The sequence below is a fragment of the Schistocerca nitens genome, chromosome 5 (assembly GCF_023898315.1).
Source record: "Schistocerca nitens isolate TAMUIC-IGC-003100 chromosome 5, iqSchNite1.1, whole genome shotgun sequence".
NCBI classification, from domain to species: Eukaryota; Metazoa; Arthropoda; class Insecta; order Orthoptera; family Acrididae; genus Schistocerca; species Schistocerca nitens.
In genome coordinates this window covers 351436550-351456328 of record NC_064618.1, presented here as the reverse complement: position 1 = coordinate 351456328, position 19779 = coordinate 351436550, and the positions used below count along the sequence as shown (strand labels likewise).

General features: G+C 43.2%; 1 protein-coding gene across 1 annotated transcript in view; it reads left to right on the top strand.

The window, feature by feature from the left end:
• The window catches only part of LOC126259966 (trypsin-1-like), a 62075-nt gene that overhangs the window by 23066 nt on the left and 19230 nt on the right, over nucleotides 1-19779 (top strand). The window contains exon 4 of the mRNA XM_049957080.1: nucleotides 2241-2382. Coding sequence (XP_049813037.1) covers nucleotides 2241-2382 — 142 coding nt within the window. The remainder of the gene's footprint in view (nucleotides 1-2240; nucleotides 2383-19779) is intronic.

The following is a 19779-nucleotide window of genomic DNA, read 5'->3' as shown; positions in this document are numbered from 1 at the left end:
CGTATGTTGTATTAGCGAACTATGCTTTCTATGTGGGTCTACATAATTTTGCATTATTTATTCTCAAACATTATAAAACTTATTTCCTCAGATGTTTCGTTCACCTGTTATTTGAAGCAGAGAGTTTCCCTTCATTTTACTCTATTACCATGTGGCATTATTCATTCATAATGTTACGAGGTCACCTCATGGCATCGATCCCCATTTCCTTGACGAGTTTGGTTAAGAACCAAAGCACAGCTTGGAATCATATCTTAATCCTTCTCAGATCCACAACGGCCCATTGCTTAATACTTTTAAAACGATACCTGTAACGAAAAGGCAAGCACATTTGCTCCTAACGAATGGAGCGCATAATGTAATATTCGGTGCACTTTTAGTCTTCGTGTAGGCGTCAAGTATGCACAATGTTCAATCAGTGCTGACTGGGAACGCTTTGCAGACAAAAACCCGTTGCTCTTACGACAGTTCTGTCACGTCTTCATATGGCTTGTACGTTCCAGTTTGAGTTATCCAGGGATGGATATCTGAAAAATGATAAAATTCAGGGTCAAATTTATTCAAAATTGAAACTTCCTGGGAGATTAAAACTGTGTGCCGGATCGAAACTCGAACTCGGGACCTTTACTTTTCGCAGGCAAGTGCTGTACCACCTGAGCTACCCAAGCACGACTTACGAGCCGTCCTCGCAGCTTCAATTCTGCCAGTACCTCGTCTGCTGCCTTCCGATTTTCACAGGAGCTCTTCTGCGAACCTTGCAGAACTAGCACTCCGGGAAGAAAGGATATTGCGGAGACATGGCTAACCCACTGCCTGGGGAATGTTTCCAGAAAGAGATTTTCACTCTGCAACGTAGTGCGCTGATATGAAACTTCCTGGCCGATATTTCGTTCACCTGTTTGTTGAAGCAGAGAGTTTCCCTTTATCTTACCGTATTACCATGCGGCATTATTCATTCATATTGATTCGAGGAGGCCTCATGGCATCGAACCTGTTTCGCGGGCAAGTGCTCTACCAAAATTTATTTGAAGTTGCATTAAGTTTCTTACAAAGATGTTGATTTCAATGTGAGCACGTTTACAAGGCAGTTGTGCACATCAAAGACGACATTGATAATTACTGTATTAAGAGTTCTGTCCGTGGCAATAGAACAATATTTAAGACCAGATTTACATTCACCAAGAAAGAGCAAGCGTAAACCCAAAACAGAATTTTTCTGCCAAGGAGATAATCTGAACAATAAATTGTCCAATGAGCTTAAAGAGATTTTAAAACTAACTTATTTAAAAAGGCAGTTAAAAAGTACCTGTCAACAATATATTCTCTACATTGAAGTGTTACTTAGGTAACACACAATAAGCGTTTGCTAAAAAGTATAACGCAAATAAATAGTAATAATAACAGTGAAAAAATCTGTCATTTCACAGATTTGTTTCGCAAAGCTTTTTCCTTCTTTCTTCTTTTCTTTTTTTCTAGAAAGTCTTACTCTAAAAACTATTTAATGTTTAATAGTAACACCTTATCGTGTTTCTGAACTCTGCAGCTTACTTGGTTTAGATAGATGCTGGCTCCTTTTCCCTACATAAAATGGAAACCAAACCTCGTCGCAGTTGTCCTGGCGTCAGCTGACTGTGTAGTGTGTGTAGTGTGCACGGTGACAAGTAGCGAGAAATGAACGTACAGTGTAGCACCAGCCGTTTCTACCACTAAATAACTTCTTAGCAAAGGAGTACTGCACACCAGGGATAAACCGAATGAGGTAATACTGTTTTAAACAGGCTGGCCTTGTATCGTAATGATGGAGGCGTCAGTTTTCATATAGCCACCCTGTTTTAGGTTTATGTCGTTTCCCTAAATTACTTCAGACAAATGTTCTGATGGTTCCTACTATCTGTCCCATCCTTATCAAATCAGATCCATAAGCATGTAAATGCCTTGACATGTGAATACGTTTATTTTGAGGGATTTAAATTAATAGACCGACATGTCTAATATACTTGCAAAAGTGATGTATGGATGAATAAATTGAATAAAACTACTTCTACTACTACTGTTAGCACTACCAAGCTTGTGCGTTATAGTGCATGTTGTTTATTCTAGCAAAATACCAAGTTTAGTGTGGGACGCTAAATACGTTCGTGTCTCCAAGGTGATTCCAGAGGAACAATTTGGAGCCTGTAATCAAAACTGTTTTGAGATTTGTTCAGGAAGGTTGCGCAACTCATATGCTAATGTTACAGCTCCGATGTGGAAAATATGTACATCCGTCCTGGCACCAACGACGGAAGAGATGATGAAGCACCAATGATCCATGCCAGTGAACGAGTCGTCCACGAGAATTTCAGTATGGTGAGCCTAGAAAACGATATTGCGCTGTTGAAGGTAAATATTTGTCTCTCCGCCTCGTGATCTTAAGGATTTCTTTGCGCAATTGCCACAACTGCTCATCATTGATTGTGTGTGAGTGTGTACTCGCGCGCACGCACGCGTGCGCGAGGGAGCGTGGGGCGCATGTGAAATGGACAAGGAAAGAAATCACCACTCTTACGTAAGAACTGTAATATTGTAATGTATTGATTGATGTACGGGACCAACAGAAGAGCATCTTATTCCTGTGATATGCCTAATTCATGTCTCTGGCTACAAATCAGCAATACCGGATGATCAAAAAGTCAGTATAAATTTGAAAACTTAATAAACCACGGAATAATGTAGATAGAGATGTAAAAATTGACACACATGCTTGTAATGACATGGGGTTTAATTAGAACCACCCTACATTGCTAGACGCGTGAAAGATCTCTTGCGCGCGTCGTTTGGTGATGATCGTGTGCTCAGCCGCCACTTTCGTCATGCTTGGCATCCGAGGTCCCTAGACCTCAGTCCGTGCGATTATTGGCTTTGGGGTTACCTGAAGTCGCAAGTGTATCATGATCGACCGACATCTCTATCGATGCTGAAAGACAACATCCGACGCCATTGCCTCACCATAACTCCGGATATGCTTTACAGTGCTGTTCACAACATTATTCCTCGACTACAGCTATTGTTGAGGTATGATGGTGGACACATTGAGCATTTCCTGTAAAGAACATCATCTTTGCTTTGTCCTACTTTGTTAAGCTAATTATTGCTATTCTGATCAAATGAAGCGCCATCTGTCGGTCATTTTTTGAACTTTTGTATTTTTTGGTTCTAATAAAACCCCATGTTATTCCAAGCATGTGTGTCAATTTGTACCTCTCTATGTACATTATTCCGTGATTTATGCAGTTTTCAAATACATACTGATTTTTTGATCACCCTGTATATCGATCGCTGTTTGGGACGGAAAAGTAACTCATCTCATATGTTTTAAAGTACAGGTTTCAGTCAAGTATGCTGGGCTGCTAAATTGTTGAATCTACTGTGCAGAAGGAGGACACTTGCTTGTTTGCAACAGACATTAATTACAAAAACTATGGTAATGGGTAACAAATAACACAACTCAACTTAAGCTACTGGCAAGATGGCGTGAAAATCGTATTTTTAATTGTCCCACACTGACGAATATTGGCGTTAAAAAGCAAAAATCGGTGTTTGAGGTGTTGTATAATAGTTCCATTAAACTATCTGAAATGTTTGACTCACCTATACTAATCAGTAAGAATTACAAGCAGATTCCGCAAAGTCTGTCATCACGAATGAAGACCGTGCAGTTCTAGGAGCTACAGTCTGGAGCCGCATGACCGCTACGGTCGCAGGTTCGAATCCTGCCTCGGGCATGGATATGTGTGATGTCCTTAGGTTAGTTAGGTTTAAGTATTTCTAAGTTCTAGGGGACTGATGACCACAGCAGTTAAGTCCCATAGTTCTCAGAGCCATTTGAACCATTTTTTGAAGGCGTCTGTCTCTGATGCCCCGATAACCTCATATCCATGTACACAGTCCAGTCATATTAATGTGACCACCTGTCAAAAGCCGCAACGCCATGCGGGATTAGCTGAGTGCTCTAGGGCGCTGCAGTCATGGGCTGTGCGACTGGTCCCGGCGGAGGCTCGAGTCCTCCCTCAGGCATGGGTGTGTGTGTTTGTCCTTAGGATAATTTAGGTTAAATAGTGTGTAAGCTTAGGGACTAATGACCTTAGCAGTTAAGTCCCATAAGATTTCACAGACATTTGAACATTTTTGAAAAGCCGCAACAACCATCTCTTGCGGACCGCTTCGAGACTTACATGGATAGAGTAAAAGAGACTGTGGAAGGTACCGACAGGGATGTGGAGCCGTGCCGATTCCTGCACTGTGCCAACTGTGCTAGATTTCTCGGGTGAGGATCCATGGCGAAAACAGTCCGATCGTGGTGGCCCCACAGATTTTCGGTTGGGTTTAAACCCGGGAAGTCTGGTGGCCAAGTGAGTAGGGTTAACTCATTGTGGTGCTCTTCGAACCACGCATGTAGACTGTGAAACGTCATCGTGCAGAGGAAAAATAAACTACATGTGTGGATGGACATGGACGCCAATAGTAGATGAATACTTGTGTTGATCCATTGTGCCTTCCTGAATGACGTATCGCCCACAGAATGGGACGAGAACATTTCTCAGACGCTAACGCTCCCTCCTTCGACCTGTACACCCCCGACGATTATCGAAAGGTGTTTGATTTCAGTCCGATGGAGCATAAAATGTGATTCAGCTGAAAAGGCTGCCTGTCGTCATTCAGTGGACGTCCAGTTGCCGCACTGTCGTGCATATTCCGGCCTTTGTCACCAAAGAACAGCAGTCCCCATTGTTGCATGAACCAGGTGCTAGTTGTGCAGGCCCATACACAGCAGCCTTCGTTGAGGAGACATTGTTGGTAACCCCTTGGTTCATCTCGGAGATCAGTTGTCCAACAGTTGCCCGTCTATATACTCGTTACGCATCTCCGCACCCTCGTTCACCCCTGTTATCTATGGCCCGTGGTGCACCTCAGTTACCTCGGTATCGGTTGGAGCTCCATTTTGCCACGGCTATACGCGAACAGTTCACATACTTAGTCAACTCGGAAGTGTTTCCACTGTTGGCCTGAGAGCCAATGACCTTGGCCTTTTGAAAGTCAGATAAACCACTCCGTTTCCGAAATGCGACAACGAGTGAACTGTTTTCCCCATGCCGCCGGCCCGCTTTATACAGGGTGAAAAGTACTTAAACCGACAAACTCTGGGAGGTTGTAGGAGACATCAAAACAAATATTTTTCCCTAATGTCATTTTTTCCTATGAAGATTATCTAAACCGGTGGAGATCGTATTACGCTCTTCAGTTGTTAGAGGCCGTATTACGATCTTCAGTTGTTGGAGGGCTTATTTCGCTCTTCAGTTGTAGGTAACTGCTGTCCACCAGTGTAGTAGTGCATTGTCTCTGTTTACTAATGGAACAATATACCTGGAGTGAGTATACTGATATGGTTGGTGCGTGCTACGTAGCGCACCACAACGGACGAGCTGCACAGCTGGTTTATCAACAGTAATATCCTAATCGCCGTATCCCGCATCATACGACCTTGGCTGCCGTGTACCAACGTCTGTGTGAGACCGGGTCATTTAGAAGATTACCTGGACAGGGACTCCGTCGCACGGTAAGAACGCTGCCATTTGAGGAAACTGTCTTGCAGGATGTGGAGCGGGACCCTTCAATCAGCACTCGTGCACTTGCACGTAACATGGGGATGAATCAGACGTATGTAAGACCAGTCCTTCAGGAGCATTTGTTACGTCCATTTTACTTACAGCGTGTCCACAACCTGGAACCAGTTGATTGTCCACCCAGAGCCCAGTTTCCGCAGTGGTACCTGGAACAGTGTGAAATGCATCCTACATTTCCAACCTCTGTGTTGTTTACCGATGAAGCAACGTTCGGGCGTGATGGAGTCTTCAACATGCACAATTCGCATGTTTGGAGTGAGGATAACCCACATGCCACAGTTACTAGCGCTCATCAAGTGCAGTTCTTCGTTAATGTGTGGGTCGGTGTTGTTGGGAACTGTTTAATTGGGCCGTATCCGCTACCTAGCCCATTAAATGCCAGTCACTATTACAATTTTCTCGCCAGAGCATTGCCAGAATTGCTGGAAGGTGTCCCGCTCCCTAAAAGACAACGCACGTGGTTCCAACATGACGGGCGCCTGCACAGTTCAGTCTTCGTGTGCGTCGATTCCTGGACCGACGGCTCTCATAAATGTGGATTGGCAGAGGTTGTGCTGTACCATGGCCTGCTCGATCCCCAGATATGTCTCCTCTGGACTTTTTTGTGTGGAGAGAGATGCGCAACCTTGTTTACGCCAGTCCTGTTGCATCAGAAGAGGATCTGGTTGCCCGGATAGTAGCAGCAGCAGGAACAATTCAGGATATTCCTGGGGTTTTTGCCCGTGTTAGACAGAACATTATCCGACGGTGTAACCTTTGTTTACGTGTCAATGGAGAGATTTTTGAAAATCTACTGTAATTTAAATTGGGTTGTGTTAATGTGTTGTCTCTTGGTCGTAAAAAAATGGATAAGTGTTTGTTGGTTTAATTAATTTGCCGCCAGATAAATTTTCCTCTACCGATTTAAATACTCCTCATAGGAAAAAATGACATTAGGGAAAAATATTTGTTTTGATGTCCCCTACAACCTCCCAGAGTTTGTTGGTTTAAATACTTTTCACCCTGTATACCCCAATTACTAATGCTGTCACCTGGCGACTGTGTGTGCTTACTGCACACTGACGTCAAATACAGCACTGTTCTCGAGTGGCACTACAGTATCACACTAGTGACTCGCGAGAAGTTAGTGTTGAACACATATACCAACAAAATGATCTCAACATCTAATTTGTCCCTAGAAAAATGTTAGAATACCTCTAACACTTTAGTTGAACAATTACTCGGCGTCCTATTTACGACCGGTCTAATCACAGTTCAGGGAATGAAGTCTAAGACGACAACCAGCAAAAGAAAATGGGAAAAAGACCACGAGCGAAAGACATGGGTGAAAGGTTCTTTATGAAAGAAGACGAAGCGCTTGTGCCGGTTCTTAAATATCGTCGATGACAACACATCTACTCCAGTATCAACCATGTTTAGTCTAAAACGAGAAACGTCTGCGATGTTCTAAACCCACAAGCGTTAAACTTACAGTCATCATACAAAAAGGTGCATTTTAGCGTCGGAAATGTTTGGATCTGGTAAACTAACCTAAGTTAAATAGCCAAATAACCAATTTAATAACCACATACTTGGCATATCAAACAAACAAACAAAGTACGCAGAAAGTAATGATCTGTTTGTGATGTCTGCTCATTTAAAGCGAGGTTACACAGTTTTTTTTTAAGCCAGCACATAGACTTTACGTCCTGGTGATTGCATTATTGGCCACTTGAATTAATCTGTGAACTAACGAAAAAACGCTTCTTACAGCCGAGTATCTCTGATGTAGGACCAGACCGATGTTAAAGGATTACGCAATATTGTCATTATACACTGAGGTGACACAAGTCATGAGAAGCAGTATGCAGAGATACAGATGGCGGTGTATCACGCACACAAGATACAAAGGGGCAGTGCATTGGCGGATCTGCGATTTGTACTCAGGTGATTCACGTGAAGAGGTTTCCGGCGTGATTATGGCCGCACGACGGCAGTTAACAGGCTCTAAACGTGGAATAGTAGTTGGAGCTAGACAGATGGGATATTCCATTTGGGAAATAGTTAGTGAGTTCCATGTGTGTCGAGGATACCACATTTCAGGCATTTCCTCTCACCACGGGCAACGCAGTGGCCGACGGCCTTCACTGATCGTCATAGAGCAGCGGCGTTAGTGTAGAATTGTCAGTGCTAATAGACTAGCAACTCACGTGAAGTAACCGCAGAAAACAATGTGGGTCGTACAGCAAACGTATTCGTTAGGCTAGTGTGGCGGAATTTTGAGTTAGTGGGCTATGGCAGCAGAAGACCGACGTTACAGACTTTCCTAACAGCACGGCACCGCCTGCAGCACCTCTCCTGGGCTCGCGACGATATCGGTTGGACCCTGAACACTGTAAAACCGTGGCCTAGTCAAATGAGTCCCGATTTCAGTTGGTAAGAGCTGCTGGTCTGGTTCGAGTCTGGCGGGACACCACGAAGCAAGTGGACCCAAGTTGTCAACAGGGCACTGTGCCAGCTGGTGGTAGCTTCATAATGGTGTGGGCAGTGATCACATGGAATGGACTGGGTTCTCTGTCCAATTGACCCGAATATTGACTGGAAATGATTATGTTCGGCTATCTGGAGGTCATTTTCAGCCTTTCATGGATGGAATTTTTATATGACAATGCTCCAATAGAGCGTGCCACAATCGTTCTGAATTGGCTCGAACAACATTCTGGCGAGTTAGAGCAAGTGATTTGGCCACCTAGATAACCCGACATGACACCCAGCGAATCTTTATGGTACATAATCCAGAGATCAGTTCGTGCACAGTATCATGCATCAGCTACACTTTCGCAGTTATGGACGGCCATAGAAACAGCATGGCTCAATATATCTGCAGAAGACTCCAAAGGATTTGTTGAGTCCAGCCCACAGCGACCTGCCGCACTACGCCGTGCTAAATGAGGTGCGAGACGATATTAGGGGGTATCCCAAGACTTTTTTCACCTCAGTGGAATACGTGTTTGTTGTTGGATTCTGGTTAGTTACCATCTCAAGTGATATCAAAATCCGCCGTCGTGTGAAACTACTTGGCTTACCTCAAACTGTGGCCACTGTTCATATATCTTTCATTTGATACGTCGCATGTCAACGAAATTACACGCTTTTGCGCGCAGTCACCTTTTGAATCAATATCATGAAAACATGGATCATAAAAATTTCCACAAGTTGCAGAAATTTTGCTAACAAAACCACTCCAAAACTTCAATGGCTTCGTCTCGTTAATGCAGACAAATGGTGTGCTCAAATTTTCTGTAGCTTTGTTAGAGTAAGTCAGACTTGAATCACGAAGAAAATAATACTCATGAATAGGCGAAAGTGGTCGTCCTCAAATCCTCAAAACAGCAGAGAATTGATCTACATTGAGTTAACCACGCCGGCCGCGGTGGTCTCGCGGTTCTAGGCGCGCAGTCCGGAACCGTGCGACTGCTACGGTCGCAGGTTCGAATCCTGCCTCGGGCATGGATGTGTGTGATGTCCTTAGATTAGTTAGGTTTAAGTAGTTCTAAGTTCTAGGGGACTGATGACCACAGCAGTTGAGTCCCATAGTGCTCAGAGCCAGTTAACCACCTCCCGTCCATTCGAAAGAGGAATTCAACTGTCAAGACTTTTTCGCCCGTCTCAGTGGCTTGATACCTGCTAACTCCATTCGACATCGACCTATGTCTACCAACCTCCGTCCTGTCCCTCCAACTGGCGGTCGAAAATTGTCGTTAACATACATGCGGTAGTTACGTAGGCACATTCGGAGAGAACCTTTCTTCGCTTTAGTAAGAGCTGTAACTTCCTCCAAAGTGGCTTTTGAGAGGTTCTCCATGACGCACAACAACTTTTTTTGTAGCGTCAGCCACTGCCATTTTTCGAGCATTTCTGTGACATGCTGGCTAAACGGACCCTGATGAAGTGCGCTCCTCCTCTTCCGGTAACTTAACTTCGGAGAGTAACGGACTGTCGAAGAATACTCGAGAATAGGTCGAGCTAATGGATTACAGAAAACTTCCTTCGCATGTGCAATAAATAATCTTACATTTATTCTGATAAATCTGACTCTAGACTCCACATTCTCCTCGGACAGGTGATCTTAGAAACTTCAACCACTGATTCCAGCAACCGCCAATCACATAGGTGAACTATGCCGAATCTTTTCGTCCTTTTATATTTCTCCCAACAGCCGCCATCGCGTTTTCTGTGGTGTTTCGGCAGGTATTGATAAATTACTTTTTGCATTGTGTAACTGGAGTCAGCCCAAAAAACTGCTGCTAACCACGTCTTTGACGCGCCAACCAGAGCCAGCGTAAAACCAGCGTAAAGCGTCTGTAATAAACAAAATGATTTTTGAAGCGGAATCGAAGTGCCCATTGGACGTAGTGATCTCAAAGTAGTCCAGCACGATATTCGGTCTATCGATGCGTATTAACAGAGACAGCGGATCAGTAAGAATAATCAGTATTCCAGCAGTGACTGGGTAGTGCTACTGCTCTGCGCTGTCTGCTATCGCTGTGCGGAAGTCCAATTCAGTCGTTGCTGGATTGCTGGTTGTTGTTCCTATTTCTTTGTCCTTGTTAATAAACATCGATAAAACGAATATTACACAAGACTAATTTGGAACCGCTCTATCGAATGGGCAAGTAAGATTTTTCTTTAAAAATCATTTTGTCTGTGAAGGCATTATCAGTAGTATTTCTTTGGGCTAACAGATCGCAAAAACAAAATTGCAGATATCTACCGAAACTACAGAAGAAACGTGCTTGATGACTCTTAACAGAGACGCCCTATATACAGTATATATACAGGGTGGTCCATTGATCGTGACCAGGCCAAATATCTCACGAAATAAACGTCAAACGAAAAAACTACAAAGAACGAAACTTGTATAGCTTGAAAGGGGAAACCAGATGGCGCTACGATTCGCCCGCTAGATGGCGTTGCCATAGGTCAAACGGTTATCAACTGCGTTTTTTTTCTTTTAATGGGAACCCCCATTTTTATTACATATTCGTGTAGTACGTAAAGAAATATGAATGTTTTAGTTGGACCACTTTCTTCGCTTTGTGATAGGTGGCGCTGTAATAGTCACAAACATATGGCTCACAATTTTAGACGAACAGTTGGTAACAGGTAGGTTTTTTAAATTAAAATACATAACGTAGGTACGTTTGAACATTTTAATTCGGTTGTTCCAATGCGATACATGTACCTTTGTGAACTTATTATTTCTGAGATCGCATTCTGTTACAGCATGATTACCTGTAAGTACCAGTGGCGTAGCGTGAGGGGAGACTTTGAGACTTAGTCTCCCCTGTATTCCTGCTTAAAAAAGATGCAATAGTAATTCATAACAAAAATATAAATAACTTTCTGCTAAGAGCTCTAAATGTGCGAAGACATCAGTTTTGTAACCCGCGCCGCACCCTGAGTATTGGTGTATTTGCCTGCTTGAGACTCGGCTGCTCCCAGTCTCTGCCTCCCTTCCCTTAACTGGCTGTGTGCGCCTGCGCGCTTTAGTGGCTTTCTCGGCTCCCCTCCACTTTCCCTCTTCCACGAAGGCTGGTGCGCTGCACTTGCTAGCAGGTATCGAGACTAGTCTCTGCCGCTTCTATGCCGTCTTTTAACACGGAAGTAAACAGTCGCACGGTTGGTGTTAATAGTCATTCTTGTGTGATTTTAGCGCATATTTTCGTTGTGTCGCCAACATGAGTGAGCCAGCAATTGAACACCTTATAGAATTCTTATTAAAAACGCCTTTTTCTACATTAAGGAACGAAAAAGTGCGAACTGAAAGACAAACGACGTATTCCTATACTCAGTGTAGTTTTAAGTGAAGCCAAACAAAAATGCACTTTTCAGACAGCCTCGAACGAAAAGTATACTTGGCTGACTGCGAATGCAGTTAATAACAGATTATATTGTTATATATGTCTTCTTTTCGGTGGTGAAAAGGAATGGCGCAGTGAGGGCATTTGTACAATAAAGAACTTTGACAGGAAAGCACAAAAGCATCAGATATCAAAACGTCACCTGCAGAACAAAGAATCATTTCAGTTATTGGGCAAAAGTAGAATTGAGCACGCCCTTTCTGAAGCCGCTCGTCTGACGGCAACAAAATAAAATGAACAAGTTGCATCCAACAGGAGAGTACTGGCTCGTCTTATTCAGGCAATTTTATTTATTTGTAAACAAGAACTAGCCATTTGCGGCCATCGAGAAGACAAATCCTCTAGCAACTACGATAACTATCTGGAATTGTTGGATTTACTAGCTCAAGGAGAGCAGTTAATCAGAGACCATTTGTCATCATCTTCAACCTTTAAAGGAACTTCTCCAGATATACAGAATGATATAATATAAACGATAACTTTTGCAGTTAATGAGAAAATAAAATCTGAAATTCAGAACTGCAATTTCATTTCGATTCAGGCTGATGAAACATTAGACGCGTCAAATGATTATAATATTCAGATACTGTATTGCAGACAAAACTGAGGAAAGATTCGTTGGATTTTACGATGTTTCTGGAGATTAAACTGCTGAAGGTTTGTCAAACATTATTCATGCAGTATTGAAAGCATGGAATGTGGAAGGAAAAGTGGTTAGTCAAACAGATGATGGCGCTTCAGTAATGGAGGGCAGAGAAAGAGGACTACAGCACTTGGTGAAGCAGTTCTGTCTCCATGCGCTGTTTATTCATTGTTAAGCACACCACCTGAATTTGGTACTGTTACATGCCTCCAAAATCATATGACAAGAATGCATATTTGTAAGTGGTAGTACTACATTCCATTCGTTTTTCAGCAAATCATCAAAACGAACTGTATTGCTAACTGAGAAAGGATTTTAGCTGCCAGACGCGAGCAACACTCGCTGAAACTTTCGTTCCAGGGCAGTTTCAACAATATCTAGTCATTTCTCCGAGTTACATGGTGCTTTTAATTATATAATTGATGATACAGACTCTCAATTGGACCCAGAATCTTTGAGCTGTGGTGCGGGAATGAAACGACGAATGGATGATCCTACGTTTGTCTACTTGCTTTGCATCTACCGAGGGTGTTTTGTTTACGTCGATCATCTCTTTAATGTTCTTCAGTCAAAATCTGTCAGTATAATTGCTTGCCACGACGAAATAAGAACTGTTTTGAGAAACTTATGACAATTAAGAACGGAAACATTCGTTGATGAATGCATTAAACGCAGCTTCTGTTTGAATGGCAACTTATCATCCTGTGACAGTCAAAAGACACCTCTCAGGGCATTAACTTACGAGATAATGGATTTGCAAATTATTCAGATGGAAAGAAGATTTTAAGAGTTTATCCCAAATTCAGCTTGCTGAACTTCTGAACGAAAAGTGTTTCCCAAACTATCAAAAAGAATTCCCAAAGTTGAAAGTGCTTCAGTTATTAGAACAGTATCCTTTTTACGAACAAGAACAACTTGAGCATGAACTGTGTAACATATATGCTGATGAGAAAAAACACTTATCTCCAAGAATCCTCTTAAAGTACATTGTCAACAATGATTTAAACTCTGTTTGTGAAGAAACAACGAAGTTCCTGCTTTTGGTTTTGACCCTACCCGCAATTATAGCAAGCATAGAAGGAAACATGACTACTCTTAAATGAGTGAAGAATTATTTAAGGAATTCAATGTCCAATACCAGGCTGTCGTGTTTGAGCAAGTTCGCAATAGAAAGACACTACTTGGAGAGCTATCCAGTGATCAGATCTTTGTAGACCGAGTTATAGACTTATTCGTGTAAAGAAAAGACAGGCGCATTGCACTTGTGTACAAGAAAAAACAAGTGGTTCTTCTCTTGCTGCTGGAGTTCTACAAATTTGTCATCCTTTCTTCCACAAGTTAGTTATTATTATTATTAATATTATTATTATTAGTGGTAGTTGTAGTGGTAGTGGTAATAGTTGTTGTTGTTCTTTTATTTGATGCATTTTGTTTCATTTGTTTAAATTATTGTTATTGTACTATTTTGTCTCCCTATAATAACTGTAGTCTCCCCAACCTTTACAACCACGTTACGCCACTGGTAAATACCAAATTAATGCAATAAATTCTCAAAATTATGTCCGTCAACCTCAATGCATTTGGCAACACGTGTAACGACATTCCTCTCAACAGCGAGTAGTTCGCCTTCCGTAATGTTCGCACATGCATTGACAATTTGCTGACGCATGTTGTCAGGCGTTGTCGGTGCATCACGATAACAAATATCCTTCAACTTTCCCCACAGAAAGAAATCCGGGGACGTCAGATCCGGTGTACATGCGGCCATAGTATGGTGCTTCGACGACTAATGCTCCGGACATCTGTCATGTTGGAGGTACATCGCCATTCTGTCACCTTGTAGTAACATCGGTAGAACATTACGTAGGAAATCAGCATACATTGCACCATTTATATTGCCATCGATAAAATGGGGGCCAATTATCCCTCTTCCCATAATGCCGGACCATACATTAACCCGTCAAGGTCGCTGATGTTCCACTTGTCGCAGCCATCGTGGATTTTCCGTTGCCCAATACTGCATGTTATGCCTGTTTACGTTAGCGCTGTTGGTGAATGACGCTTCGTCGCTAAATAGAATGCGTGCAAAGAAATTGTCATCGTCCGGTAATTTCTCTTGTGCCCAGTGGCAGAACTGTAGACGACGTTCAAAGTCGTCGCCATGCAATTCCTGGTGTATAGAATATATGGTACGGGTGCAATCGATGTTAATGTAGCATTCTCAACACCGACGTTTTTGAGATTCCCGATTCTCGCGGAATTTGTCTGCTCCTGATGTGCGGATTAGCCGCGACAGCAGCTAAAACACCTGCTTGGGCATCATCATTTGTTGCAGGTCGTGGATGACGTTTCACATGTGGCTGAACACTTCCTGTTTATTTAAATAACGTAACTATCTGGCCAACGGTCCGGACACTTGGATGATGTCGTCCAGAATACCGAGCAGCATATACACTCCTGGAAATTGAAATAAGAACACCGTGAATTCATTGTCCCAGGAAGGGGAAACTTTATTGACACATTCCTGGGGTCAGATACATCACATGATCACACTGACAGAACCACAGGCACATAGACACAGGCAACAGAGCATGCACAATGTCGGCACTAGTACAGTGTATATCCACCTTTCGCAGCAATGCAGGCTGCTATTCTCCCATGGAGACGATCGTAGAGATGCTGGATGTAGTCCTGTGGAACGGCTTGCCATGCCATTTCCACCTGGCGCCTCAGTTGGACCAGCGTTGTTGCTGGACGTGCAGACCGCGTGAGACGACGCCTCATCCAGTCCCAAACATGCTCAATGGGGGACAGATCCGGAGATCTTGCTGGCCAGGGTAGTTGACTTACACCTTCTAGAGCACGTTGGGTGGCACGGGATACATGCGGACTTGCATTGTCCTGTTGGAACAGCAAGTTCCCTTGCCGGTCTAGGAATGGTAGAACGATGGGTTCGATGACGGTTTGGATGTACCGTGCACTATTCAGTGTCCCCTCGACGATCACCAGTGGTGTACGGCCAGTGTAGGAGATCGCTCCCCACACCATAATGCCGGGTGTTGGCCCTGTGTGCCTCGGTCGCATGCAGTCCTGATTGTGGCGCTCACCTGCACGGCGCCAAACACGCATACGACCATCATTGGCACCAAGGCAGAAGCGACTCTCATCGCTGAAGACGACACGTCTCCATTCGTCCCTCCATTCACGCCTGTCGCGACACCACTGGAGGCGGGCTGCACGATGTTGGGGCGTGAGCGGAAGACGGCCTAACGGTGTGTGGGACCGTAGCCCAGCTTCATGGAGACGGTTGCGAATGGTCCTCGCCGATACCCCAGGAGCAACAGTGTCCCTAATTTGCTGGGAAGTGGCGGTGCGGTCCCCTACGGCACTGCGTAGGATCCTACGGTCTTGGCGTGCATCCGTGCGTCGCTGCGGTCCGGTCCCAGGTCGACGGGCACGTGCACCTTCCGCCGACCACTGGCGACAACATCGATGTACTGTGGAGACCTCACGCCCCACGTGTTGAGCAATTCGGCGGTACGTCCACCTGGCCTCCCGCATGCCCACTATACGCCCTCGCTCAAAGTCCGTCAACTGCACATACGGTTCACGTCCACGCTGTCGCGGCATGCTACCAGTGTTAAAGACTGCGATGGAGCTCCGTATGCCACGGCAAACTGGCTGACACTGACGGCGGCGGTGCACAAATGCTGCGCAGCTAGCGCCATTCGACGGCCAACACCGCGGTTCCTGGTGTGTCCGCTGTGCCGTGCGTGTGATCATTGCTTGTACAGCCCTCTCGCAGTGTCCGGAGCAAGTATGGTGGGTCTGACACACCGGTGTCAATGTGTTCTTTTTTCCATTTCCAGAAGTGTATAACACACACCTGTTGGGCGTTTTGATCACAATTGCCATACATCAACACGATATCGACCTTTTCCGCAATTGGTAAACGGTCCATTTTAACACGGTTAATGTATCACGAAGCAAATACCGCCCGCACTGGCGGATTGTTACGTGATACCACGTACTTATATGTTTGTGACTATTACAGCGCCATCTATCACAAAACGAAAAAAGTGGTCCAACTAAAACATTCATATTTCTTTACGTACTACACGAATACGTAATAAAAATGGGGCTTGTTATTTTAAAAAACGCAGTTGATATCCGTTTGACCTATGGCAGTGCCATCTAGCGGGCCAACCATAGCGCCATCTGGTTTTCCCCTTCTAGCTAGACGAGTTTCGTCCTTTGTAGTTTTTTTCGTTTGATACTTATTTCGTGAGATATTTGGCCCGGTCACTATCAATGGATCACCCTGTATATTGTGGGTCAGCTGCCAATCTGTTAGCTAGGTGCTGGTAACTTCTGATTTTATCCACATTTCGTAGCAGCTTTCTAACTACGTCACCTGCGGATTGTATCTACTAGGCCTTTTGGTGGTTTTTGTACAGTGTGAAGAGTAGCATTCATATCATACTGTATTGAGTTTTTCCCGGATGACAATTAATTAAGAACCAAGCAATTATTTTGACTTGCCAGTCCATTCGTCTATCAGTTGAGATATGACAGATGCAAGTATTCTGTATACTTCTAGACTTTACGGTATTGCACTGAATCTTTGCTGGAAATCATGAAGCACCACATCAACCATGCCTCCACTATCTACTCGTAAGCCAAGAGATAAATCTGGGTGCTGGCCGAACACGAGTCAGTTATTCAAAAGGTGTGATTCTGTCCTGACATCTCTGTTACACACTGGCAGAGTTTGCATGCTTTTTCCTGATAAATGACAAATTTCGTTGATCCTAGATGAACCCTTTCTAGAAACAGGCTAGAGCCCTCGTGCATGCGGTATAAATTATAACGATCACACCTTAAGATCCAGAGCCTTTTTCTTTATCAACTGACTTGGGCTGATCTTCAGTTCCGTGATAAGTTATTTGTACATAAATTATTTTCGCATCTGTATTAGGGCTTCATGATTGAACTTTTTACTGATTTTCGGTTGTCCAAACTCAGAACCTACAATTTTTAAATTTTCGTTTTATATCTTTTATTTTGATGTCATAATGATGAACGACAATCTGGAGAGATTGACTGATATTACGTAGGACTAAATCTTGTAGTTTATTTGACCACTCGGTAGTTAATGTCTTCCACTTGAATTCATTGAACGCTTCTTTCATAGCTGTCATTACAGATGACCTTTTTTCAGCAGCTAAGTTTCATTTGAATCTAAACTATAATTTCTCTCAGCAAACAAGCTCACCAAGAAGCAATAAAATGCAGTTTCAACTGGCAAGTTATGGTTCTAATGTTATCAGTGAGTAACATACTATTCAGAACAGGGATAATATTTTCCCATACAAGCAAGACAATTCCAATTTCTGAGAATACCTTGGCAGTCATTTGAATTTGCCTTCTCTTATCTAATTTGCCCCTTTTCCCAAGTTTTAACATTGGAAATAACCATAGTACTGTTTCCTATTAGCCTCCATTTCTACTTCATGTTACATTGTGAACTTTCTTTTGTTATTTGTACCAGAAGCGAGCGCAGTTTAATAGCTGCGTGGTAGGCTCAGGTGGACAGAAGATGACACTCTCAGGAATTCCAATACGCCAAGTAATAATTTCAGGGTCGTTCAAATTTGAAGGACTTTAGGGAATCTGTTTGCATTTGCTAGTAACTACTAGGACAATGTGAATCTTTAAACGTATAAAATTATCTTTAATCACTTACCTTGTCAACTGCCAATCTAATTTTGCATTCTGTGTAAGAAAAGTCGACCCAAAAAAGGCAAAAAGAAATTGTTCTCTTTAATAGTATGTTAGGGCTTTCTAAGTATGTTGCCAATGTTTCATAGCTAAATAATGTAGTAAAGTATATTTCTTTCCCTTACCCACGCACTACAGCCACACCCACCCGTTTGTGCATTTCTTCTGCTTTCAGACTGGCAGCGGCTTGCAGTGGCTTTTCAGGTAAGCCACAAGCTTGAGTCTAGAAGGCCGTGAGTTTGTTTACATGTGAATGATTAGTTTGTTTGGGAGGGATCTATGACTGTTGATATTGCTTTGATTGCTAAATAGTCTTTTTATCTCCGTTCTTGCTTTCCACCAGCGATGGGAAGCTGATGCAGAGTTTTGGTGAAGAAGAAAAAGACTCTAATAGCGAGTATCTCAACTTGAAATACGTGTGGCATGAGTAAGAACAAATATCTTTTTCACCACAAATTTCTTCAGAATACACTCTATCGCGAAGTGCATCTAATCACAAGTTCCAGGTTGTAGCAGGAGCGCGGTTCCGGACTGAAGCGCCTAGAACCGCTCGGGCACAACGGCCGGAAATGAAAAGGAAAAAATCTGAAAATTTTTGAGAGGGTACTGAATAATATTTTTTTTTACAGCAACCAAATTTCATTTCTATGGCTTTAAAAATAAATAAGAGTAAGATATTTTATTATGGTAGTGTAATTTTCGCTACTTTCTCCTGTAATGCCATGATTCGCCAATGTGGGATAGGTAAAATTTAGTTAATGCATTTGAGTGTAATGAAAGAAATTAATATTTATTTGCAAATTAACTAGACTCTCCATTTTCAACATTCTTCGCTGCTCATTTAGCATCATCAGAAGTTCTATTGTCGGGCAGTTGCGTACGGGTTCATGATCCCCTCCTGCAGCTAGTGCAAATTATTTTTTATTTATATTTATGAGGAAAGTCTAAATGTAATTGAAGCACCTCGCGAAATTTTATTGAAAAGAAAATTACAGATTTGCCCCACAGAAAATACATCAATTTACTATTTAACGACATCATAGTACATATAATTGTTAACTTTAAATATCTATACAATTTTACTACCCTTACATTGCAATTCCTACATTAATTTTATCCAATATTAGGTTCATCCCGAAACAGCATGTAACCACGAACAGGTTTAAGGTAATTTGTTATCTACACTCATGCTCATAAATTAAGGATAATGCTGACAAATGATGAAACAACACTCTTGTGGGCGCTTTGCGGGTTTAAATCATCTCGGTATATGACCATGCGGTGCATTTGACCTGCGGTCGTCGCACGGTGGCGCTGGCAGCAGTCCACATACGCAGAGGTGTATTGGTGCATATCAGAGTACGGTGCAGCGAGTAAGTGTGCAGACGTTTTCAGACGTGCTAATGGGGATTATGTGTTGAAAATGGCTCAAAGAACACGTATTGATGACGTTATGAGGGGTAGAATACTAGGGCGACTGGAGGCTGCTCAAACACATCAGGTCGTTGCACGGGCCCTCCGTGTACCACAAAGTGTGATCTCAAGATTATGGCAACGATTCTAGCAGACAGGAAACGTGTCCAGGTGCTACAGTACGGGACGTACACAGTGTACAACACCACAAGAAGACCGATATCTCACCATCAGTGCCCGCAGACGGCCACGGAGTACTGCAGGTAGCCTTGCTCGGGACCTTACCGCAGCCACTGGAACAGTTGTCTCCGGAATCACAGTCTACAGACGACTGAACAGACATGGTTTATTCTCCCGGAGACCTGCAAAGTGCATT